This window comes from Condylura cristata, unplaced genomic scaffold (genome assembly GCF_000260355.1).
Source record: "Condylura cristata isolate star-nosed mole 26May11 unplaced genomic scaffold, ConCri1.0 scaffold00019, whole genome shotgun sequence".
Classification (NCBI taxonomy): Eukaryota; Metazoa; Chordata; class Mammalia; order Eulipotyphla; family Talpidae; genus Condylura; species Condylura cristata.
The window spans coordinates 19,784,981-19,805,814 of record NW_004567120.1 but is presented as its reverse complement, the minus strand read 5'-3'; the positions used below and the strand labels follow the sequence as shown (position 1 = coordinate 19,805,814).

General features: G+C 44.4%; 1 protein-coding gene across 1 annotated transcript in view; it reads left to right on the top strand.

The window, feature by feature from the left end:
- The window catches only part of AMOT (angiomotin), a 72,457-nt gene that overhangs the window by 9,299 nt on the left and 42,324 nt on the right, over positions 1-20,834 (top strand). The window contains exons 3-5 of the mRNA XM_012727241.1: positions 7,576-8,509; positions 15,652-16,174; positions 20,103-20,247. Of these exons, the coding sequence (XP_012582695.1) occupies positions 7,638-8,509; positions 15,652-16,174; positions 20,103-20,247 (1,540 nt within the window). The 5' untranslated portion in view covers positions 7,576-7,637. The remainder of the gene's footprint in view (positions 1-7,575; positions 8,510-15,651; positions 16,175-20,102; positions 20,248-20,834) is intronic.

Here is a 20,834-nt window from a genome sequence, read left to right as displayed (position 1 = left end):
TTTTTTTTTTTTTTTGCATTTCTGCATTGCCATAGCTCTCTGTTCACACCTGGTTTCCTTGAGAGTGTGTCCTCTCTGCCTGACTGGGAGCTCTTGGAGGACTGGATTCTGTTTTATTTCTCTTTTATTATACCCCCCCAACCCATTCAGTGCCTGGCCAGATGAGTGCTCAACAAATAACTACGGAAAATATGGTGTGTAAAGTGCTATAATAGATGTGTACAAAATCTATTAAGGACAGTGCAGCAATGGATGAGCTTTCCATATTGAGCATATTTGGTGCTTGGAGGAAGATGCAGAAGAATCAGGGAAAAAACTTAAAGGGCAAAGGGTGGGAAGCAGAGCTGCCCTCTTCTGAGATTTGTGCCTAAGAAACCTAGGGAGAGATGCCTATTATATTTGCTTCTACAAGGTTAGGGGCCTCTCTGGCTTACTGCTTCCCCAGCATCAGAGCTGGATGGGTTTTATGGTTGAGTCTGTAAATAAAACTATGTCTGTTGGCCTATTGACCATTTAAGACAGGTGCCATTTAGTCATAGAATATTAACAGGGCAGCCCTATCATGTGCCACTTAAACCATAGCTGCAACTAGAGGCACACATACAGGCTCTCTGGTCATATGTGCTTAGTTCTCTATAGCAAATGCCCTTGAAAATATCCTGAAGCATGGTCCCCTAAAACTAACAAATTGAATTCTCAGAATGTAGCAGGGTCACTAGAACTGAATGTCTTTAAGCTGACTGTCAGATTGTTCCAAGGGCAAAAATGAAACATGATATGTGCCATTACAGGCCATGAACCTGTTCTCACCCACCTGATGCTTTTACTAATTAGCCTCTTGGCCGGGTGGCAATTTGGGGCAAGTGCATGCAAGCTGGATTCACAGGGGAGCCCACATTCCACTCTGCCATTTCGCAAGCCACTGGGATACTACACTGCTTCTCTTGGCTTTTTTCCCTCTCAGAAGTCCTGCTCTGCCCTGGTGGAAAAATGGGAGTAAAAGAACGTTTCATTAAATGAGGGAGAGATTTCATGGTCCTTTGGTGTCACTAGTTTGAGTTTTTAGTGGGTTGTCTCAAAACATGCATGCTGCTTGACCTATTAATTTCACTTCTGGGATTCTATCATTAGGAAGCAGTCCAAAATATTGAAAAAGGCTAAATCACAAAGATGTTTTTGTAACATTTAAAGTAGCAAAAAATTGGAAGAAATTTAAATGTCTTAATAACTGGAGAATGGGTAAGTGAATCTTAATACACTCATTTAATGGACTGTTACACCACTATTATAATGTTTGTTATGAAGTCTATATTGCACCATAGAGAAAGTACTTACGATAAAGTGAAAAGTAGGTTCCAGAATTATATGTACATTATTTTATTGCTTTGTATAAACACACTGAAGGAAATAGTCCACAATGCTAAGGAAATAGTCTATAATGCTAAAAGCGATTGATTAGAGGTCTTGGTATTAATGTTGATTTTTTTTTCTTTTGGTCTCATAAATATTTGCAAGTTGTGCTTGTATTACTTGTAAATTTAAAGTAAAAATGAAAATCAAAGAGGGCAGCGGGCCATCCGAGATAGGTGATGGGGCAAAGCAGTCAGTTTCTAGATACATTCTTAAATGGAGCAGTTTTTTCTCAGTCTCATTTCATGGACTTCTTACTCTCCTTTTGAGGCAAGATGAAAGAGACTGTGACGATGTGATCTATTCTCTAGGAGTGGGTGTGTGTGAAGGGATGTGGGGGGTTGGTGGCAGCAGGATTCTTGTTACCCAATATTTCAGTGTCCTGTGCACTTTAGGGTTAATCATCTCTGTTGCCTTGTAAACATGTACAGATTCTTTGCTATTGAGTGCAAAAACTTGGATCAAAAATGACCATACCTTTCACTTACCACCTCAGAAGCAGAAAACTGACCCTGATCCTCAGTAAGATTTAGAAATGCCAAAGTCTTACCATGGATCTTAAAATAATTTTGTAATCTAATCTAGATAAAGATAGAGATAGGAGCAAAGAGGTGGGGCTAAACTCCAAGCCTTTTCTTAAGCTGGTGCTAGACTTAAGTTAAAGCAAATGCCAAGTTGTTATGATGCTGACAAGACCTAGAACAGGGGCCTGGAAACATTGATCGGTGGAGGTTCGTGTTACTGTCCAATGCACCTGCATGTCTTGGCTTACGTAGGAGAGATTTTGTGAGATCCCTCAGTCACACTTTAAGCTTCACCACATACTTCTTATTTCCTTGAATTTTCGCTCCTGACATTAACAAGTGTATTTCCAATGGCTGGAAAATGGGTGGCTGCATTAAGGGAGGTTTTCAAGTCATTGAAAACCAGTCAATGCGACCTAATAAATATTTTAAGCATCTATGTACAATTTAGTAATGCTTAATAAGGTATTGCAGTAGAAAGTCTGTTGCCCTGTCAGCAATAAAACCTGCATTCTGATCCTGACTCTAACCCTTTGTCAGCCCTGATATTCAACTGTAGGAAGAAGGGATTGGAAACTAGATGGTACCTGAGGAACCCTTCTGCTTTTAATGATTACTGATAGGAGGGTCCTGTACAATGCTGAATTTCAAATAAAGATTAAAAAAATTCAACCTATGTAAAATTGCTACAGCCTTCCAGAAAAAGGCCCCATTGAAATTATCAATAAAAATTATAGCTAATATATTTTGAGCTATGTGCCAGTTTCAGTACTTAGCACTTTATACAGCTCACCGCCTTAGTCTTTATAACAACCCAGTAACATCGGAGAACCTTTATCCCTATTTTGCTCATGATGAAATTGAGACTTGGGGAGGTCAAGAATGTCGACATGTGTGAGGGCAGTTAGTAAGCAGTTGATCCAGGATTTGAACTTGGGGCCAATGTGACTTCTAGGCTGTAGCTCTTGACCATGGTACTTCTACCACCTGCTTATGTCCCATTGACAGTTCAGGGATGATCTGCAAAACAACCATTGTTTCTGACCAAGGAAGTGAATTAATATTCTGGGTTGCAAGACTGTTGGGAAAGGTGTTCTCTGGGGCACTTAAGTCTCACAATATAGAACAATCTAGAGACATGAGTGAATTCAGTGGGTCATTTTGCCTCTCTTTTTGTGTGGGCAGGTGTGTGTGTGTGTGTGTTGTGTGTGTGTGTTGAATGCACAAATATGTGCCTGTAGATACAGGGAAAACTGTACACTGGCTCCTTTCCATATAGCTGGAAGTAAAATCATATGGAACAAGTTGACCAAGATTTAGCAGAGGAACAGGTTTCTTAGAATTAGATTCTTTATTCTGGTTGGTGGAGTGAGGGGTGGGGGCAAAAGGGAGGATGATGTTGAAGGGATAGTAAGATCTCACAAGCTTATTTCAGCATGTGTTTGAAGATGGGATTTCTGTCTGCCCTGGCCACCTTGGAATCTTGATTTTCTTGGACTTGGCTTGGGAAACATCTGGTGTCTCTAAAGTGTTTTGGCTCAAGCTCCCAGGTATACTAGGAGAGGCCACTAACTCCAAATGGAATAAGAATTTGGCTTGGCCATGTTGCCCTGTTGTTATTGGAGAGTTGACCATATAGATTCAAATTGTATTTTTAAAAAAGAGAACCACAAATACCTTTTCTTCCCGTATTAGTATCCTTGGGTCAGCCCATGAGAAACAAGGTTATTTTATTGATTGAAGATGATGTCAGACCCCTGGCAGTGGTGTGATTAAAGCTGTGTTGCAGATTGAAGGTTGCAGAGTTCATACCATTTTAGTTTTTGTACATGAGACAAGGAATCTTTTCCTTCCCTTTCTCGAATAAATGGAGTAGTGTTTTCCTCCTTATTCGACTCTTCGCATGTAGCTGAGCATAAGTTCTTTAGAAAGAAAAAAAAAAAAAACCCAGTAAACTGGAGAGGAATACCAAAGCTTTTTTTCTTAGGCTGACTTCTTTTCCTCTTTTAAACAGAATCAAAAAGGCCAGCGGGTGGGGTGGTGGGGAGGGAGGATCTGTGTCCTGTTGACAAAAGTGATTTGGGTTTTGAAAAGGATATTGCAGAGTGAGGACCAAATTAAGGGAAGAGAGTAAGTCTTTGGACAAGTAAAGTTTTCTGTCAGGAGCTGGGTGTGAGGATCAAGCCAGTCAAAATCAGCATGAAGAATCCAAATAGTACTGGAAAAGAATTGTATGGTGATTTCTTGCCAGGGACTCAAGTTTAAAAGCCTGAGGCTGTTTTCTGTGTGTTTCAGTTGAAGAAAAAAGACAACTGTTTTGTATGGTATTGGACAATAGAAGCTTGGTGGTTATTTACCATAGCAGCTGTATTAACAGTCCAGATTTGATTTCAATTAGCAGTTGTTCCTCTGCTTTGAAATCGGGGGAGACACCCTAAAATAATTACCTTGCAGTCTGAAGATGATTTTGCTTTTGATTTTGATTGTGTGTTGGGCCGAAATAAGATGGAAAGACAAATTTCCTTGTTTGTTCACTCTATATCTGTTCACTTTATTTTTGGCAGCATTGCAAGGAAATAATGTTAAATTAATCACTGTGTGGTTTTGGTGGATTTTTTTAAAACTTGAATGTTTTGGACCTGCTCCCAAAATGCAGAGATGCTTGCGTGCTTCCTTTGCATTGCTTTTCTCTTCAAATAGTGTCTCTGGTGTGGATTGAAGCATTTCCTTTAAGTGATAGGGGTGAGCTAGGCTGGGATAGAAAGTATGAATGTGGGTCTTGTGACTACCGTCTCCTCACTTTTATAACCGTTTTTGATTGGTTTTATGGGCTTTTCGAGTGGCAAAAAGAAATTAGAAATGAGGACTATCTCAAGTCCCTCTGTAGTGGGCATTTGCATCTAATCTATAAGAGAGTCTAGAAGTTTCCATTTGCTAAGCTACTGGGGCACTGGTAGTGCTGAGAAAGCAAGTGGAGGCATCATCTCATGCAGAACAGGTGCTGCTGTGTATTTAGATGGGCCGTCACCATTGTCACTTGAGCGAAACTGGCAGTCAGATTGTAAGCTCTATGAGGGCAGGAGGGCAGGAACTATATTTACCCCATATTGTCTCTAGCGTGAGGCTGGCAAGTTACTGCAATAGTCGGCATGCAATGAATCCTTACTGACTTGGCTGAAATGACATTTTAGGTTGTGCTTACCCATCTGAAGTTGAGGCAGTTAAAGTGGGATCTTCACTGAGCATTTTTATCACCCCAAACTACCTCCCAGTGTCTGTCTTCCCTTCTGGGGTGTAAGGCTATGAGCCTTACTGACCTGCCCTGCTGCTGATGGCAGTTTAAAGGTCACACCCTAAAGATGACAGTGGTTATTACTTTTGTGCTCACCTACCACTTCAACTCAGAGGGGAAGCAGTGGCATTTTAGGGCTGTGTAGTTAGAGCAGGGCAGTCATCCAGTCTCAGACCTGAACATTTCTTTCCCCTGGAGACTGGGGACCAACCCCCGCCCCCGAACATAGCTTCTGGCCAGTGGGGTTCCTTTCTGCCCTGGTAGATGACTGTGCCACACATACAAAGGCAAGCCCTTGGGAGGACAAATCATTCCCTTGGAGGGACTGGTTTGCTTAACTGTTGGCCATTGGTGGCAAAATAGAAACGACGTTTTTATTTCTTTTCCCTCCCCATCCTGAACATTTCAGAGTGACCAGTGCTTGGACTCTTGGCGGCGCTTACCCTGAACCTGAGTGTTAGGGGAGAGGGAATCTGCGTTGCGGTTTCTGGAGCTGCTCATAAGCAAGAATTCCCTATCCTGATCAAGGCTTTAAGCCTAAAAGAAAGCAGAAATAGGTATGGACCATTGGTGTGTGTGAGCGTGTGCGTGTGCAAGTCTGAGCGTGTGCACATGCCCATGTGGAAGGGTGTGTTCACGCAGGTGGGTGGGTGTGGAATGGGCGGGGGAGGTATTTACTCTACAGGGGCTGTGGCAGCTCTATCTCTGAAACTCCCTGCCTTGCAGGAAGGGTTTGTAAGTGATTTTCTTTGAACCACACATGCTCCTGTATTATATTTTTGAGAGAGGAAAGTAGTTGGGTAGTCATCTCTCCAGTTTCACACTGTTATACTTGTCAGTCTTTCAGGAAATCCCAGTCTGACTGTTCGAGTACAGGAGTTGGAGAGGGTCACCGGGAGGAGTGTGGCAATGGGAAAGGGGAGCAGAGGGCCGGTTGCTCCGCCATTTGCTACGCACTCCCCTAAAGTATATGACGAAAGGGGTCTAAAAAGAGCCTCTGGAAGGTTAACGCTGGAGTCAAACTGCTCGATACAACAACTGGCAATCAGGTAGCAGTAACCATGCAAGAAGTGCAAAAAGAGAGAAGATGACTTTTCTCCATCTACCATACACATCTCTGGGGGTCACTCCCTGCAAAACTGAAAGGAAAGGGCATCATGTTTCCACAGATGGAAGGCTACTTCCTAAGATAGAAATCAGGGACTAGGAGCCGGACTGCAGAGTTCTCACCCAGGAACCTGTGGCTGGTGAGGTTGACCTATATTGTGACTGGTGTGACGTAATGTCCATCCCGTACCATGACAGAGTAAGCATTTTATTACTGACTATCAGTAATGAATTGTAGTACTCAACATGGCAGGCTTTCCCAAATGCATCATTAGCTCTGATGAGTGAGAGATCACTTCTAATTTTCAGATAGGAGAACAGAAGCCAAGGGTAGAGGAATCAATTGTTTAGGTTACCGCGTAAATCCATAGCATAGAATTTGAATCTTGTCTTACTGTGGATACCTGTTTCGCTCAACCCATGTTACTTAAGAAGAATGAATGGTGGTGATGAGGGGGGTAGTTTATCACATCCTTTCTTGAAGGAGAGCCTTTTAATTTTTCAATTTCTAAATGTTAACACAGGTGTATTTAGAATGAAAGGGGACTTCCCCTTTAACCTTCCATCCAACAACAACAACATCTCCATGGCTATTCCTGGATGCTGAAAGAGAAACTTTGTCAGTAACAATTATCCCATACCCTTCATTTTTTAAGCCAAGGAGCATCCCAAATGGACAATACAAAAAGGAATTTTAAGAAAAATCTATCCAGAGGTTTATGAGATCAGAGAAAATGAGCTGTGTAGAGCAGGAATCATTTCTAGCTGATGCAAGTCAAGCTCTGTTTATTTATTTTAGTTATTATTTGGCATTTTTAGCTTCCTTCACATATTGCTTCACAGATCTTGTCTATGGGATAACTTTTCTCCACTGTCCTGTCCCCACTGCCACATTTGGATTTTCCATTTAAATTGAATGCAGAGAAATAAATCCTGTAAGAACATAGGAAAATTCCCCTTCCTGATCTTCTGCTTGATTGCTTCTGATTTCCCCCATTCGTCTTAGGAGTTATGTCAAGACTGATTATTAAATTCATGCTAAAAGTGAAAGAGGAAGCAGAGTTTTATGCCTCCAAGTTTCTCATCCCAGGAGTTGCCAACAATCAATCTATTAATTCTTGATTCCGTTCTCTACTTTGTCTCTGCAATGGAATCCTCACCCCCAAATACCCATTTTCTCCCCCTTTAGGGGACTAATTTATCCATCTACTGGGTGTTAAGATTCCTGTTTCCCCTCCCCAGGTCAAGGGCAGCCCAGGTGCCCAATTTCTCTCTCTCTTCACAAGGCACCGCCAGCAATAGAGATGAGAAATTCCGAAGAACAGCCCAGTGGAGGAACCACTGTATTGCAGCGCCTGCTACAAGAGCAGCTTCGCTATGGCAATCCCAGCGAGAATCGCAACCTGCTTGCCATACACCAGCAAGCCACAGGGAATGGCCCTCCCTTTCCCAGTGCCAGTGGGAACCCAGGCCCTCAGAGTGATGTGTTGAGTGCCCAAGACCACCACCAACAGCTTGTGGCTCATGCTGCTCGACAAGAACCCCAGGGGCAGGAAATCCAGTCAGAAAACATCATCATGGAGAAGCAGCTTTCTCCTCGGATGCAGAACAATGAAGAACTCCCAACCTATGAAGAAGCCAAGGTCCAGTCCCAGTACTTTCGGGGACAACAGCATGCCAGTGTTGGAGCTGCCTTCTACGTCACTGGAGTCACCAACCAGAAGATGAGAACTGAGGGACGCCCATCAGTTCAGCGGCTCAATCCTGGGAAGATGCACCAGGATGAAGGACTCAGAGACCTTAAGCAAGGACATGTCCGTTCCTTGAGTGAACGACTGATGCAGATGTCATTGGCCACCAGTGGAGTTAAGGCACATCCACCGGTTACCAGCGCTCCCCTCTCCCCACCACAGCCCAATGACCTCTACAAGAATCCCACAAGTTCCAGTGAATTCTACAAGGCTCAAGGGCCACCTCCCAGCCAGCATAGCCTGAAGGGCATGGAACACCGAGGCCCCCCACCAGAGTATCCCTTCAAGGGCATGCCACCCCAGTCTGTAGTGTGCAAGCCCCAAGAGCCAGGGCTCTTCTATAGTGAGCATCGTCTGAACCAGCCAGGGAGGACAGAGGGGCAACTGATGAGGTATCAGCATCCCCCTGAGTATGGAGCAGCCAGGTAAGAGAGTTCCCTTTCTGTCATTTCCTGGCCTCATCCCAGCCAGCTTCTGCTGTGTCTTAAAGGGAAGGAATGGGCAGGTGTTTGGTGTAACAAGCACTGCAATGCATGGTTGGTCCCTGGCTTAGTGAATTTCCCACCAACCTCAATTTCCAGCCTCTTCAGCCATAATTAGCACCATGTTCACATTCCCTTGACATTTTTGGTTGAACGTGGCCTTAGCTGTTTGGTAGATCAACAGTAGCACAAGTCTTGATTTTAGCAGTGATTTACTGTCCTGTCTTCTAGGATAGTGAAGGGTCAGTGTTCCTCATCTAGTGTGTATTAAGATGCAAATTACATCAGACTTTATTTAGTCTGGAATATCCTATCGTTCCCATTTATTCCCTTGCAGACAACTCCCATCACTTTTTTAAAAAATATTCATTTATTTATGCATACAAGAACTAGAGTGTAGGCCAGATGTTTGGGGAGGGGGGTGAGAGGATTCACCAGAGATAGAGTGCGGAGCAGAACAGGTGGATCTACTGAAATATGTTGCTGAGGGGAGCAGTGGGCCAGACAAGAGAGGTCTGCTGCTTGTCCAACCATTGCATTCATGCTGCAGTGATTGCTCATAATTTCGTAGTGCAGAGACTTAACTCCTTATACCACCAGGAGGACCCTCATCACTTATTTTTTCTATGGATATTTCTGTAAAATTACTGAGATTCTTTCTGTCACTAAAGAGATACCCAGCTACTATTGTGTGTGTGATGGGGGTAGGGTGGTGGTGGTGGTGTGAGCTGGGGGGGTAGAAACTATGTATGTGAAGGTTCAGAATGTTACTTGCCCTGTTCTTGCAGTTTGTGGAGTTTGGGTTGCTTCATTTTTCTGCTGTGTAAAATTTGTGAGTTTCCTATGTAATTTCTAAAAACATCTTAAGTTAAATTCATGTATCATATTGAAGTTTTGGCCAGATGTTAAAATGCAGAATGAAAATTATTGCTGTGACTTCTGTACCACTTGCCATTAATGCAGGAGAACCGCGCCATATATTTATTTCTTATTAATTATACTTCTTAGTGATTCAGGGTTCATTGTTCCGTTGCTGTGTTGCCCAGCCTTAGGATTCTGTGATTGTATTTGTTGTTCTGTTGTTACTGTTGGGCCGAGTCTCTGATCAGAAATAATTCAGCATCTGTCATAATGATGGCAATTATCTGTGTTATTTCTGTCCCATTACTATGGAATTATGGATGGCCAAGAGGTTTGAAGTTCCTGGACCTACGCTGGCTTTTTTCCATATGTGGCTTGCAGACTTCGCGTATGATCTCTTTGATATCTAACTCTCTGCCCTGTCTCCTGTCCCCTTCTCAGTCATTTGGGAAAGAGCCTGTTAGCTTGGAGTTCACTGGGTGACACAGGAGAGAAGGCAGTCTGTGGGTGGAGTAGGGTGAAGGTAAGAGAATATACCTGGTATTTCCTGGTATTTTATCCTCCCCCCACTCCTGTTTTTTAGCCAGAGGCAATTCACTTTGGACTCCACCCCTAACTTTGCCAGTTTGGGACATTTTTCCTTAACCCAGGTTGATTTCCTAGCTCTTTTCAACCTTCTCTCAGCTTCTTTTCAAAGGTTCCTGCTTAAGTTCTGATAAGTGACTTGGAACAGGAAATGGGGTGACAGGGCTCTTCCGGTTTAAATGAGAGCAAGAACCCGATTCCCATCTGCCCAATGAAACGGAAGAACCAGGGAGGGGTTGGTCTTTTGGACTGCTTAGCTTAGTGGAAACCTGTCCAAGCCAACAAAATATCAATGAAGCTGGGAATTATTTTTTTCACTTTCCGTCAGTATGGAAGAGTCTGAGGGACTCTCTCCTAAATGTGGATGGGCTAAATGTCTGTTGTCTTGAGAAGAGTGTGTAAGCTAGGCTAGGGTGTGGAGCAGAATCCAAAGCCCCACTCAGCACATGGCCCGCCTTCCCAGGAAAGCTATTTTCAGAACTCATTCACCAGTATTGTTTGTGATCTGAAATGACTCCCACAGTGTTTGAAGCTAGATGGAAAAGCCTTTTGATCTGCCTAAATAAATAATAAGGAGCCCAAAGAGGGATTTTTTTTCTTCCCATACTGATTACACTATCAGAGACATTTAGCTGCATATATTTTATGGAAGATATTTGTATTTTTTCCTTCCTCTTAAGTCATCTGTGGATCTTTCTCTCCCCAGAGCAGTAGAGCCCGTACTGATTATCCTCTCTGGAGCAGTATTTTAGTTTATTTTTTAAAAAGTTATTTTATTTATGCATACAAGAACTGGGGTACAGGCCAAAGGTGCAGGGCTGGTGAGAGGATTCACTAGAGACAGAGCAGATCAGGCAGGTTGATAAAGTACACTGCTGAGGGGAGCAGAGGGCAGGTCAGGAGAGGTCTGCTGCTCCATGTGGGTCAGCTCCCTGGCCAGGGGATCGAACTCCTGCTGCAGTGGCTGCGGACAGCTTGAGTGCTGGGCTTCAATCTGTTGCGCCACCGGGGAGGCCCTCGAGCAGTATTTTTTTTTAAAGATCTATTTATTTGTGCATACAGAACTGGGGTACTGGCCAGAGGTGTGGGGATGGTGAGAAGATTCACCAGAGACAGAGTGGGGAGCAGAACAGGCAGATAGTCTAGGTACACTGCTGAGGGGAGCAGCGGGCGGGCCAGGAGAGGTCTGCCTCCCCATGTGGATCTCCTCCGGGGTAGGCGGGAATCAAACTCAAGCAGAAGTGGCTTAAGCTTCTTAGTGCAGTGCTTTAACCCCCTGCGCCACCAGGGAGAACCTGGAGCAATATTTTAATTGCAGTTTGGCTTGGACTTTTTTTTTTCCTCTATAGGAGAAGAACAGGGTGCTTGAAGTTCAGTGAATATGCTGCAAAATGACCCTAATCAGAAGATACCGTGTGAAGTTTGGGTCTCCATCAAATTCTGGCAATGATTGTTTTGTTGGACCCTTGGCTGAGGGAGCAGCACCTATTAACAGATTACTGGCAAGGGGAGGTAGTTGAATTACTTTTCAGAATTACACAGCTTTTAGGTAGTGATACATATTTGCCATTCTTTATTTCCTTGAGCCAACCAGGTAGATTGTGAGTACCTTTCCAAGTAACTGTTGCTGGCATCAAACAATCAGAACACTAAATTCTTAGTTCTTAATCCATAAATTGCAGATCAGGATGCAAAGCAAACTCTTTGAACAAATTGCTCTTCAAAATTAAAAAAAAAACCTGTTTGCCTTTAAAGGTGCAGTGAAATGCTAGAGATTTGTTGTTAATATGAATGCAATGGTATAAACAATCTTTTTATCACGTCATCTTCCTGATACCCTCCTCTCCGATTAAAAAAAATAAATATCCAGAATGCGCAGAACTCCAGATGGGAAACAGGGCCAAAGCAGCTGAAGAATTAAAAATTGTGTGACTCTTTCTTTCTAAATGCTGAGCCTTTTTTGCATCTTCGATTTATGCATTTATTAACTGCTTTTTAAAATGTAATCATTTCTGTTTATAAAGCAGCCACCTCCTTTCAATTGTTGAAATCATGCCCAGATGTGAGGTTTCTTGAAATCCTTGTTTAGTGGAATCTGAGGGTGACCTAACTCTGTAGCTCAGAGCGGAGCTGGTTGTGCAAGAGAAACAATCAGGAATTTGCAGCCCTCTCCAGGACTCAGGACTCACCATCTCAGAACCTAGGAATAGCACAGTTTCCTGGAGTAGAATAAGTGGAGTTCCAGGCTCTTGGTGGCACCTGCTCTGGTGAGAGTGAGCATGTGTGGGCTTGCATACATGTGGGCCAAGATGGAGCATGTGGGTGGGTGGGGAGGGCGGGATCTCCCAGTCAGTGAGGTGGCTGCGTGGAAGGTGCTGTGTCAGCTCAAAGAACGGCAGGCTTTTGCTTTCTTTTTGTGTACTCGGAGCTGTCTCTTGGCTGGAGTTGCCTGATTTGGGGGGCAGGCTGAATGCTGATTTTGGTCGGTGGCCTCTGTCCTGCATGTCTGCCATGTCCCCTTTTCTGCAGAACACCCGGGGCCCAGGTTGTCTTAAGAAGGAGCAGGATGAAGGAAGGGAAGGGGCAGAAAGGCAGGTCGGGGTTTCCATGAGATCATGTGATTCTATTGTCTGCAGGAGGCTTCTTGTTCCAGGCTAAGTGTGAGTAGGCGCTGATGTGTGAGTAGGCACTTTCTCGGCTGCTGTGCAGTGGGAGGACTCGGGAGTGTGCTGCCCTGCCGGCTGATGCCTTTATTATTACTCTTACTGTATTGTTATTTAACCTTGGGTGTATTTTTGCTTATCTCTGAGAGCGCCCCACTTATCCCTCACCCTTGTCATTTCTCAGCCCCCTTCTTTTAGGGGGAATGATGCGGGATTAATGCTGTCCCCCCTTTTTTCATGTGCTGAGTGAATGCTGGGGCCCAGATGAGTTCACTGGTTGGAGGACTTTCTCTCTTTTTCCTACTGCTCAGGTCTTGCTTTGTGTTTGCAGACCTGCCAGGGACACACTGTCTTGGTTTTCCCAAAATCGTGGTGCATTGAAGTCTGTTCTTTTCCCAGTCTGCGGAACCTGAGGGGCAGTGTCACTCTCCTTTCCGCTCTAGGCAGAGCCCAGAGTACTGCCAAGGTCACTGCCCTCTTGAGCAGATCCAACCCCAGAGTTCTTTAGTGAGCTCATGGTCTCTCCTCTTTCTGGAGGCCCCTAGGAGGCTGCATGGACACTCTCTTTCGGCTTCCATATCCTTCCAAAAGGAAAATGGTTAATATGGTCATTTTTTTCCTCTTAAAATGTAAAAATTGGAGAACATAAAATTTAAGTCTTTTTTTTTTTCTCATGCCATGGATCTCCAGACACCCCAGCAGATCCCAGTAGATTATATTTTAATTTTAGGGATATGTAAAAATCAACTCTTACTCAAAAAGGAAGAAGGGTACATACTCAGTTTTACCTCTGAGGTAAAGGAAGGTCCATAGTATGGAAAATGGGGAAAGACTCTCCATAATTTCTTCTTGCAGCCCCCAGACTTGACTGGGTGACTGCTTTATCTGCTTGGAAGGAAAGATTATGTGTGATAGAAACTTTCCAAGTCAGCCATGAGAGCCAGGTAAATTCTTCTCTCCACAAGTAGTTCACATGCCCTCTTTAATATTCAGCAATTATTTTTAGTGACACGTGTATGAAATTGAAAGATTGTGGGATGAAAAATCATGGAGCCAAGAGACAGGATGGAGGCTCCAGTGAACATCTGGGTTATTGGTATCCATGAGCAAGTATTTGGAATGATTACGAAACCATAAAAACCCTCAGTAGTAAGACTCACTTATAGGGATAGATAAATGAATACTCAATGATAACCGGAGTCTATGTAGGAACAATGTAGAAAACCAGTTAAAATCTAACTACTCCTGGCGATTGCCCCAGTTTCACTATGAATTTTATACAATTTAGTGAAATATTAAATGGATATCCCCTAATTAAAGTCACTAACAGGGTCAGGCTATCTCTTTGGGAGGTAGATAAGAGGACATTTGTAATTCCTACTGAGCTCAAAAATGAGAAGCTCGCGGTATTTTTGTAATTCCTTTCTGACCCCAGGAATGAAACAAGTTCATGCAGATTAGGTAATTTGAGCAAGGTTACACAGTAAGTAGTAGAAAAGGTCTCCAAACTCTGTTGGGATCCAGATCTCATTCTGTTAGGCATCTGTCTTCTCGGGGTTGAGGAATATCAACTGTACGACAAGCATCCCCAAGATGTGGGAGTATATGAGGTTAGTTGGGCCTGGGCTTGGGGTGAAAATGCTTTTTGTCTTTTGGGTACACTGGTTGATATTTTTGGTAGTGATGGTGGTGGAAGTGATCGATTCGATTTATAGGCTCCTGTCATTTCCCTCAATGACTAATAGCCTGGTATTAGGTACAGAAGTGGGAGAGCCACATTAAACAGTGTGCGAAAGTTGTCTTTCTGGGACTTTTCATAAGTGGTAGGCTGGAAGTCTGAGCAGTGATGTGTGGATGGTGATGGAAAGTGTCCAGAAAAGGGGACTCTGGAAACGAGGCTTCCACTCTGGCGTTAGCACTAACTCACTTTATAGTATCTGGCTGCTCAATTCTCCAGTCAGGAGCCTCCGTTGCCCCCTCTGTCCACTGACAGGGTTGGACTAAATTATTTCCTTTAATCCTTCCTAGTCCTCTACTTGTTTTCTTTAAACCTTCTTAGTCCTTCTACTTTGTGATTCGGTAGATTAGAAGGAGTATGATAGTCTTGCCTATTACTCTCTATAAGTCTTGGTATCATTCCTACTAATAGGCATCATTAAGTTATTAATAACTGTAATCAACAATAATTATTTGCTGTCTCTAATGTAATAGGCATGTACATAGCCTCAAGTTATGTTTGTGAATGGATGAATTATCAAAGGGAGTTTCAGATCGCACGATCAGGGATGATTTTGATTGTGGTTTGTGGTTACCTTCTGGATAAGTGGCATGTATTTTTTAAATTTGCTCTGTATGCTGGACCATACATAGGATGTCAGAAAAAATCTGTTTAAAAGAGGTGAAAATTACCTTGTAGAAGATTCAAGTAAAATGTTAGACTTTAATAATCAGTGAGTAAGCATAGATCATTTTTTAAAGTTTATTGACTTTTGCATACAAGAGCTGGGGTGTAGGCTAGAGGTGTGGGGTGTTAAGAGGATTCACTAGAGACAGAGTGGTGAGCAGAACAGGCAGATTGACTGAAATACACTGCTGTGAGGGGAGCAGTGGGCGAGACAGGAAAGGCGTGCTGTGCCACGTGGGTAGCTCCCCGCCTGGAGATTGAACTCAGTATTGCAGTGACTGCAGATAGCTTCATAGTGCCGGGACTTAACTCCTTACACCACTAGGGAGACCCTGCAGACATAATTGATATTTTCACCAAGCAAGCTTTGAAGTCCTCAGGCTCGCTCCCCATGGGATCGCACCTCTGTCTGCTAGGCAGTCACAGCAGGTCAGAGACCCTGTTATAGCCCTTATTGCTCGTCATTTTGAGGGTGTCCTTGGGCACCAGAAGTCGCCTCAAGTTCTTACTCGCTTCTCTCCCATTGCCAACCCAGAGGTTCTTAACCTGAGCATGTCTTCTGTGTTTTACAGGCCACCTCAAGAGCTCTCATTGCCACTATCGGCCAGGAATTCGCAGCCTCACAGCCCTACGCCTTCTCTCACTTCGGGGGCTTCCATGCCCTTGCTGCAGTCTCCACCGTCTACTAGGTTGTCTCCTGCTCAACACGCCCTGGTCCCAAACCAAGGCGACCACTCAGCTCACCTGCCCAGGCCGCAGCAGCAGCTCTTCCTTCCTGGTCAGGCTCACCAGGGCGATCACTACCGTCTCGCCCAGCCCGGGCTCAGTCAGCAGCAACAGCAGCACCACCACCACCATCACCACCAGCAGCCGCCGCCGCCGCAGCAACAGCTGCCGCCCCCACAGCAGCAGCCGGGGGAAGCCTATTCAGCGATGCCGCGGGCTCAGCAGTCTGCTTCTTACCCACCGATGCCAGCAGACCCCTTCGCCATTGTCTCCAGAGCGCAGCAGATGGTGGAGATCCTCTCAGATGAGAACCGCAACTTGAGGCAGGAGCTGGAAGGATGTTACGAGAAGGTGGCAAGGCTGCAAAAGGTAAGGCCTCCATGGGGGGACTGTCAGGACTCCCTTAAATCTTCTTTGTTTAATATCCACGTAAAAGTTTCCACCTCTTATTGCTTGCGTTGACTGATAGGCAGGTTTTCAGGACTTTTTTAGATGAAGGGTAAGTATGGATTGAACTGTGACAAAAAAACGCCTGCCTGTCTTTCTGGAAGTATCATTTTACATCATTGCGAGGAGGGGGAGAAAAAAAAGTTATATGCTTTTTCCAGACACCCTGGCCCAATTATGAAAACTTAATTGAGTGTTTTACCATCCCAAAGGCAGAAACACTTCTTCATAAGCTGAAGAAAACGGATGATATCTGTGTAGGGGAAGACCTACCAGTATTTTGTACTATAAATGTTTTTATGATGGTATATATTCTTCATTAAAAATATTTATTGTACTTATGAATAAAAGAGTTGGGGTACAGGGCAGGGGGCGGGGAGGGCCAGAGGATTCGTCAGAGACAGAGCCGGGAACAGAACAGGCAGATGTCCTGAAGTACACCGCTGAGGGGAGCAGCAGTCTGGTCAGGAGAGATCTGCCGTGTCATGTGGGCCTGGGCTGTGGTGGCTACAGATAGCTTCATAGTGCTGAGACTTAACCCTTTGTGCCACCAGGGAGATCCACTACCAGCATTTTAAGTTTTCTCTTAAGTATATTTTCCCCAATACTGAATTTGAATTGTAAATACATAGTATAGTTGCTAGGAAATACTCACCACTGAAGATAGATCCAGCCAACCTGCCTTGTTCTGCAAAGGACTTAAAGTACTTTCCTGGTGGGAGTTCTCAGAGTAACTCTTTAACATTGCGTCCTTTCCCCCCTTTTTACTTTGGTCCTTCCCTGCAGCTGAAATGCAACATCTGCTCTCTTTCTCTTGTGTGTGTGGCGGGCTGCAGGGGCTTAGCACTACAGCTGGGTGACAGGTGACAGCCCTAGGCTGAGGAACTGGAAAAAGGAGTGTGTGTGTACCAGTTCACATTCTTCCCTGGGCCCCTCCTGTCCCTTGCAGCTGGAACTTTAGCTCTCCAGCGCCCTAAGCTAGGAACCTTAGCTTTTGGCTTCCAGTGGCTGTTGGTGAATAGGGTTATGCCTTCGGCAGCTTCTTTGCAGCTTTTGTCATTGTGGAGCTCATGTGGTTTGATTTCCCTACACTGTGAACTGCTCAGGGAGGTGAGGGTGAAGATGGGGGAGGGAGGGAGGTTGCCTTGTATTGTTCAGCAGCTCTGTCCTTAGGAGACACCCAGGAGTGGAAATTTCAGGGGCCTGAATGAAGCTGAGACTTTATGAACACCAGACCTACTTCTAAAGGGGAGAGGAGGGCTTATCAGTACAGTGTTTTTATGGAGCTAAAAATGCGCCCCCCCCCCATGTTTCCAAATCTGCACGGGAGTTGTTGGGTTGAATGCAAACTGATTCTCCCTCAATTCTTAATTTTTTCCCTCTTCTCATTTTATCTGCAGTGACCCACCCCCAGCACGTCGGTACAATAAAGGGATTGTACATGCCACAAGCAGGCTGACTGGGTTTGGCTGATTATCTTTACCACTTGGCGCTTTTGCCCAAAGTCTCCGTTCAGGGTGGCCCCAGCCCCATCTTTTATGCAGTAACTGAGAGAATGAACCTAGATCTCCTGTAGATTTTCTGTTGCCAAGGGAATCATGCATTTTCTTTTTAAGACTTGGGTGAGTCACCAGGAAGGAAGAGCAGTATGAGATGTGCCATGGTGCTTGGTCCTGGGGTGGCAAAAGACACCTCAAACAAGTGCAAGGGGTGCAGCTTGAGTGTTGGGGGAACTGAACACCAGTGCATTGTGGCAGTAGAGTTGAAAAGCACAATTGGGGGGCGGTGGCAGAGGAAAGTGGGGGAGAAAAAGGTCAGAACTAGGTGGTGTTGGAAAGAACAAAAAGGCCTGAGGCCGGCGAGGAAAGAATCAGAATAAACCTGGAAACCCCTGCCACCCTTCCTATCCCCTGCCCCCACCGTCACTTAGGGCAAAGCAGCCGATATAGTCTCCTGTGATTTCTTTTCCTGCAAGGTCCTGCTGATTGGGTGTACGGCTTGCCCTTTTGGAAGGTACAAGGGAGTGGGAAAGGCTGGGGACAGCATTTGAACACAGTACTCTGAACAACTTGAGTAAAGGGACTGCCTTCCAGGTGTGGCTTTGCGTGGACTAGGGAAAGCCTTGCCCTGGAAAGACTGCCCAGGGAAGACCCACACCAGGCCTTCTTTTTCAATGGAAATATTTATTTTCTCTACCCAGCACTTGAATTTCATGCAAAAGCTCTATCAGGCTCAGGCCTTTCAGATCTTGTCTTTAAATGCCATTCACCAATTTTCACCTTCTGTGCTGCTATCTTGGTGCCATCTGCAAGGAGAAAAACACCCTGGAGTCTGCTCTTTTCTGTGGTATAAGCCTCATTTGTTTGCAGGCCGCCCTGCCTCAGGCATAATTTTGGAGCTGGGGCCAGGTGGAATCCGAGTTGTTTGGTAACTCCACCTTTCCCCCAGTCTTCCACTGGGGGCCTGGTATTTCTCCCCATAAAATATCCTGAGCTTTGTTTAAGAGGAGGTAGAAAACTGAGCTGGAATACACAGTGGTTGGAGGAGTCAAATTTAATTCGAACCTTTCTTCAGAAGTCATGGGCTTGATTTGACTTATACAAATTTTATGCAAATATTTCTGTTATCACATGTACAAGGAAGCTATACTGGTTACAGAAAGACTCTGGGGTCTAAACTCTTGTTTTCTTCCTGATTGGGGCCAACACAAGGGCAAGACCCTTTCTCTTGGAGGTTTTATGTTTTCCTTTTTCCCTTTTGAGAGATTTGCAGGAGTGTCATAAAACACTACACTGGTCACGAGTTTCTGTTCAAAATACCATATTGCCTTTCTTCTGACTATGGGATAAAGTTCAAATGCCTGGCACTATAGCTCTTTTATGATCAGTCTATCTTTGCAGCCAGATCTCAGCAGCTTCCCTCTGTACCCCACAGTGTCCAGCCAAGCTGGACTACTGGTCATTCTGGGAATGCATTAGCTCACTCAGAATAGAACACCCTTCTCCTCACCTCTGCTCATTGAAATCTGACCCAGCGATCAGGATCTGACTGTAAATGCACCCTCCTCCATGAGATTGTTCCCCTCACCCCCAACCCGAAATAACTTCTTCCTCCCTGCGTTGCTCATACTTTTCAGAGTAGTGTGTTTTCCCCTATATTCCTTTACTTGATTATATTGAAAGCTCCTTGAGGGCAGCGATAACACGTCTTCATGTTTATAATTCCTCACTGTGCTTTTAAAGAGTTCTTGAAAATATGGAGCCCTTAGTAATCGTTTGCTAAATTGAATTGAACTCCAAGAATGAGGCAGAAACTTAGCAATTGTAGGCTTTATGTCTGCCACTGACTTGATCTCAGGGAAGGCAATGTAACTCTTCTTTCTGCTAAAATGGGGAGAGGGCTTCTTGAGTACACAGATATGTTCAGAGCAGATGGAAACACACATGTGAAAGCCCTTTGAATGCTCTGGAGTTAACAATAGCCCTGCATAACATACATTAATAGTTCAAAATTAAAAGTCTTACTCATAAATGGAAAGCATTAATAATTATATTTATAATTTTATTTTTTAACATTTTCTCTGAAAGCAGAAACTATTTTTTTGAGCCGAGGAAATCTCATGGCCCCATGCATTAATTATTGAGCTTAAGGTTGTGATTCACTGACTTTAAGGTGAAATTTAGTAATCCTTTGGGACCATTTCTCATCTGTCTGTGCTGTGTTGCCTGCTGGCCATCTGTAAACCCCCAGAAGAACTGTCAGTAAGGATTTGCATGTATGGTTTCCGATCATCTTCCCAGTCTAGCACATCCCATGACCATTGTCTTCCTGTTTTTTATTTTCAATTCAGGTGGAGACAGAAATCCAGCGTGTCTCAGAGGCATATGAGAAACTCGTGAAGTCATCATCCAAAAGAGAGGCTCTGGAGAAAGCCATGAGAAACAAGCTTGAAGGCGAGATTCGCAGGATGCATGATTTCAACAGGGATCTCAGAGGTGAGGGAATCACTTCTGAGACATCAGTCAGCGTGGCCTAGGACGGGGCCGAGGAGCAGACAGTAAGGCTCCAAAGCCTTCCCAGCCCACTAGGATGGTCAGCAAATTGCAGGGCATCTGTTTTGAGACTGGTAGCACGTGGTCCCGGGCTTGCTGTATCGCAGTGGGGATGGGTAGAGGCCTTGATTAGTCAATATCCTCCGGGGACCCCACGACCCACCAGGCCCTTTCCTCTACCGGCTTTGCAAAGCCCTGTCTCGGCACTGTGCAAGCCTGCAACAGTACTGTCCTCCATGGTCTTAGGACTCCATGTTCCTAGGACTCCCTCCTCCTATTTTTATTTTAACACGATAATATTGAAGAGGACGACAAGTAACATCTTTAACATCTTCAAATCTGATGACATTAACGATTCAGTCTTTGGGTTTATGCCATTTTATCTTTAAAATAAGGAAACTGAACTAGATGCTGCCCGTGGTTCTCTTCCAGCTTTGACATGACATGATTTTTAAAGACTTTATAATAACTTTGATGCTCTTTTTCCCTGACAAGTGAAAGATAAATTTACACACACACATTCAGGGGCA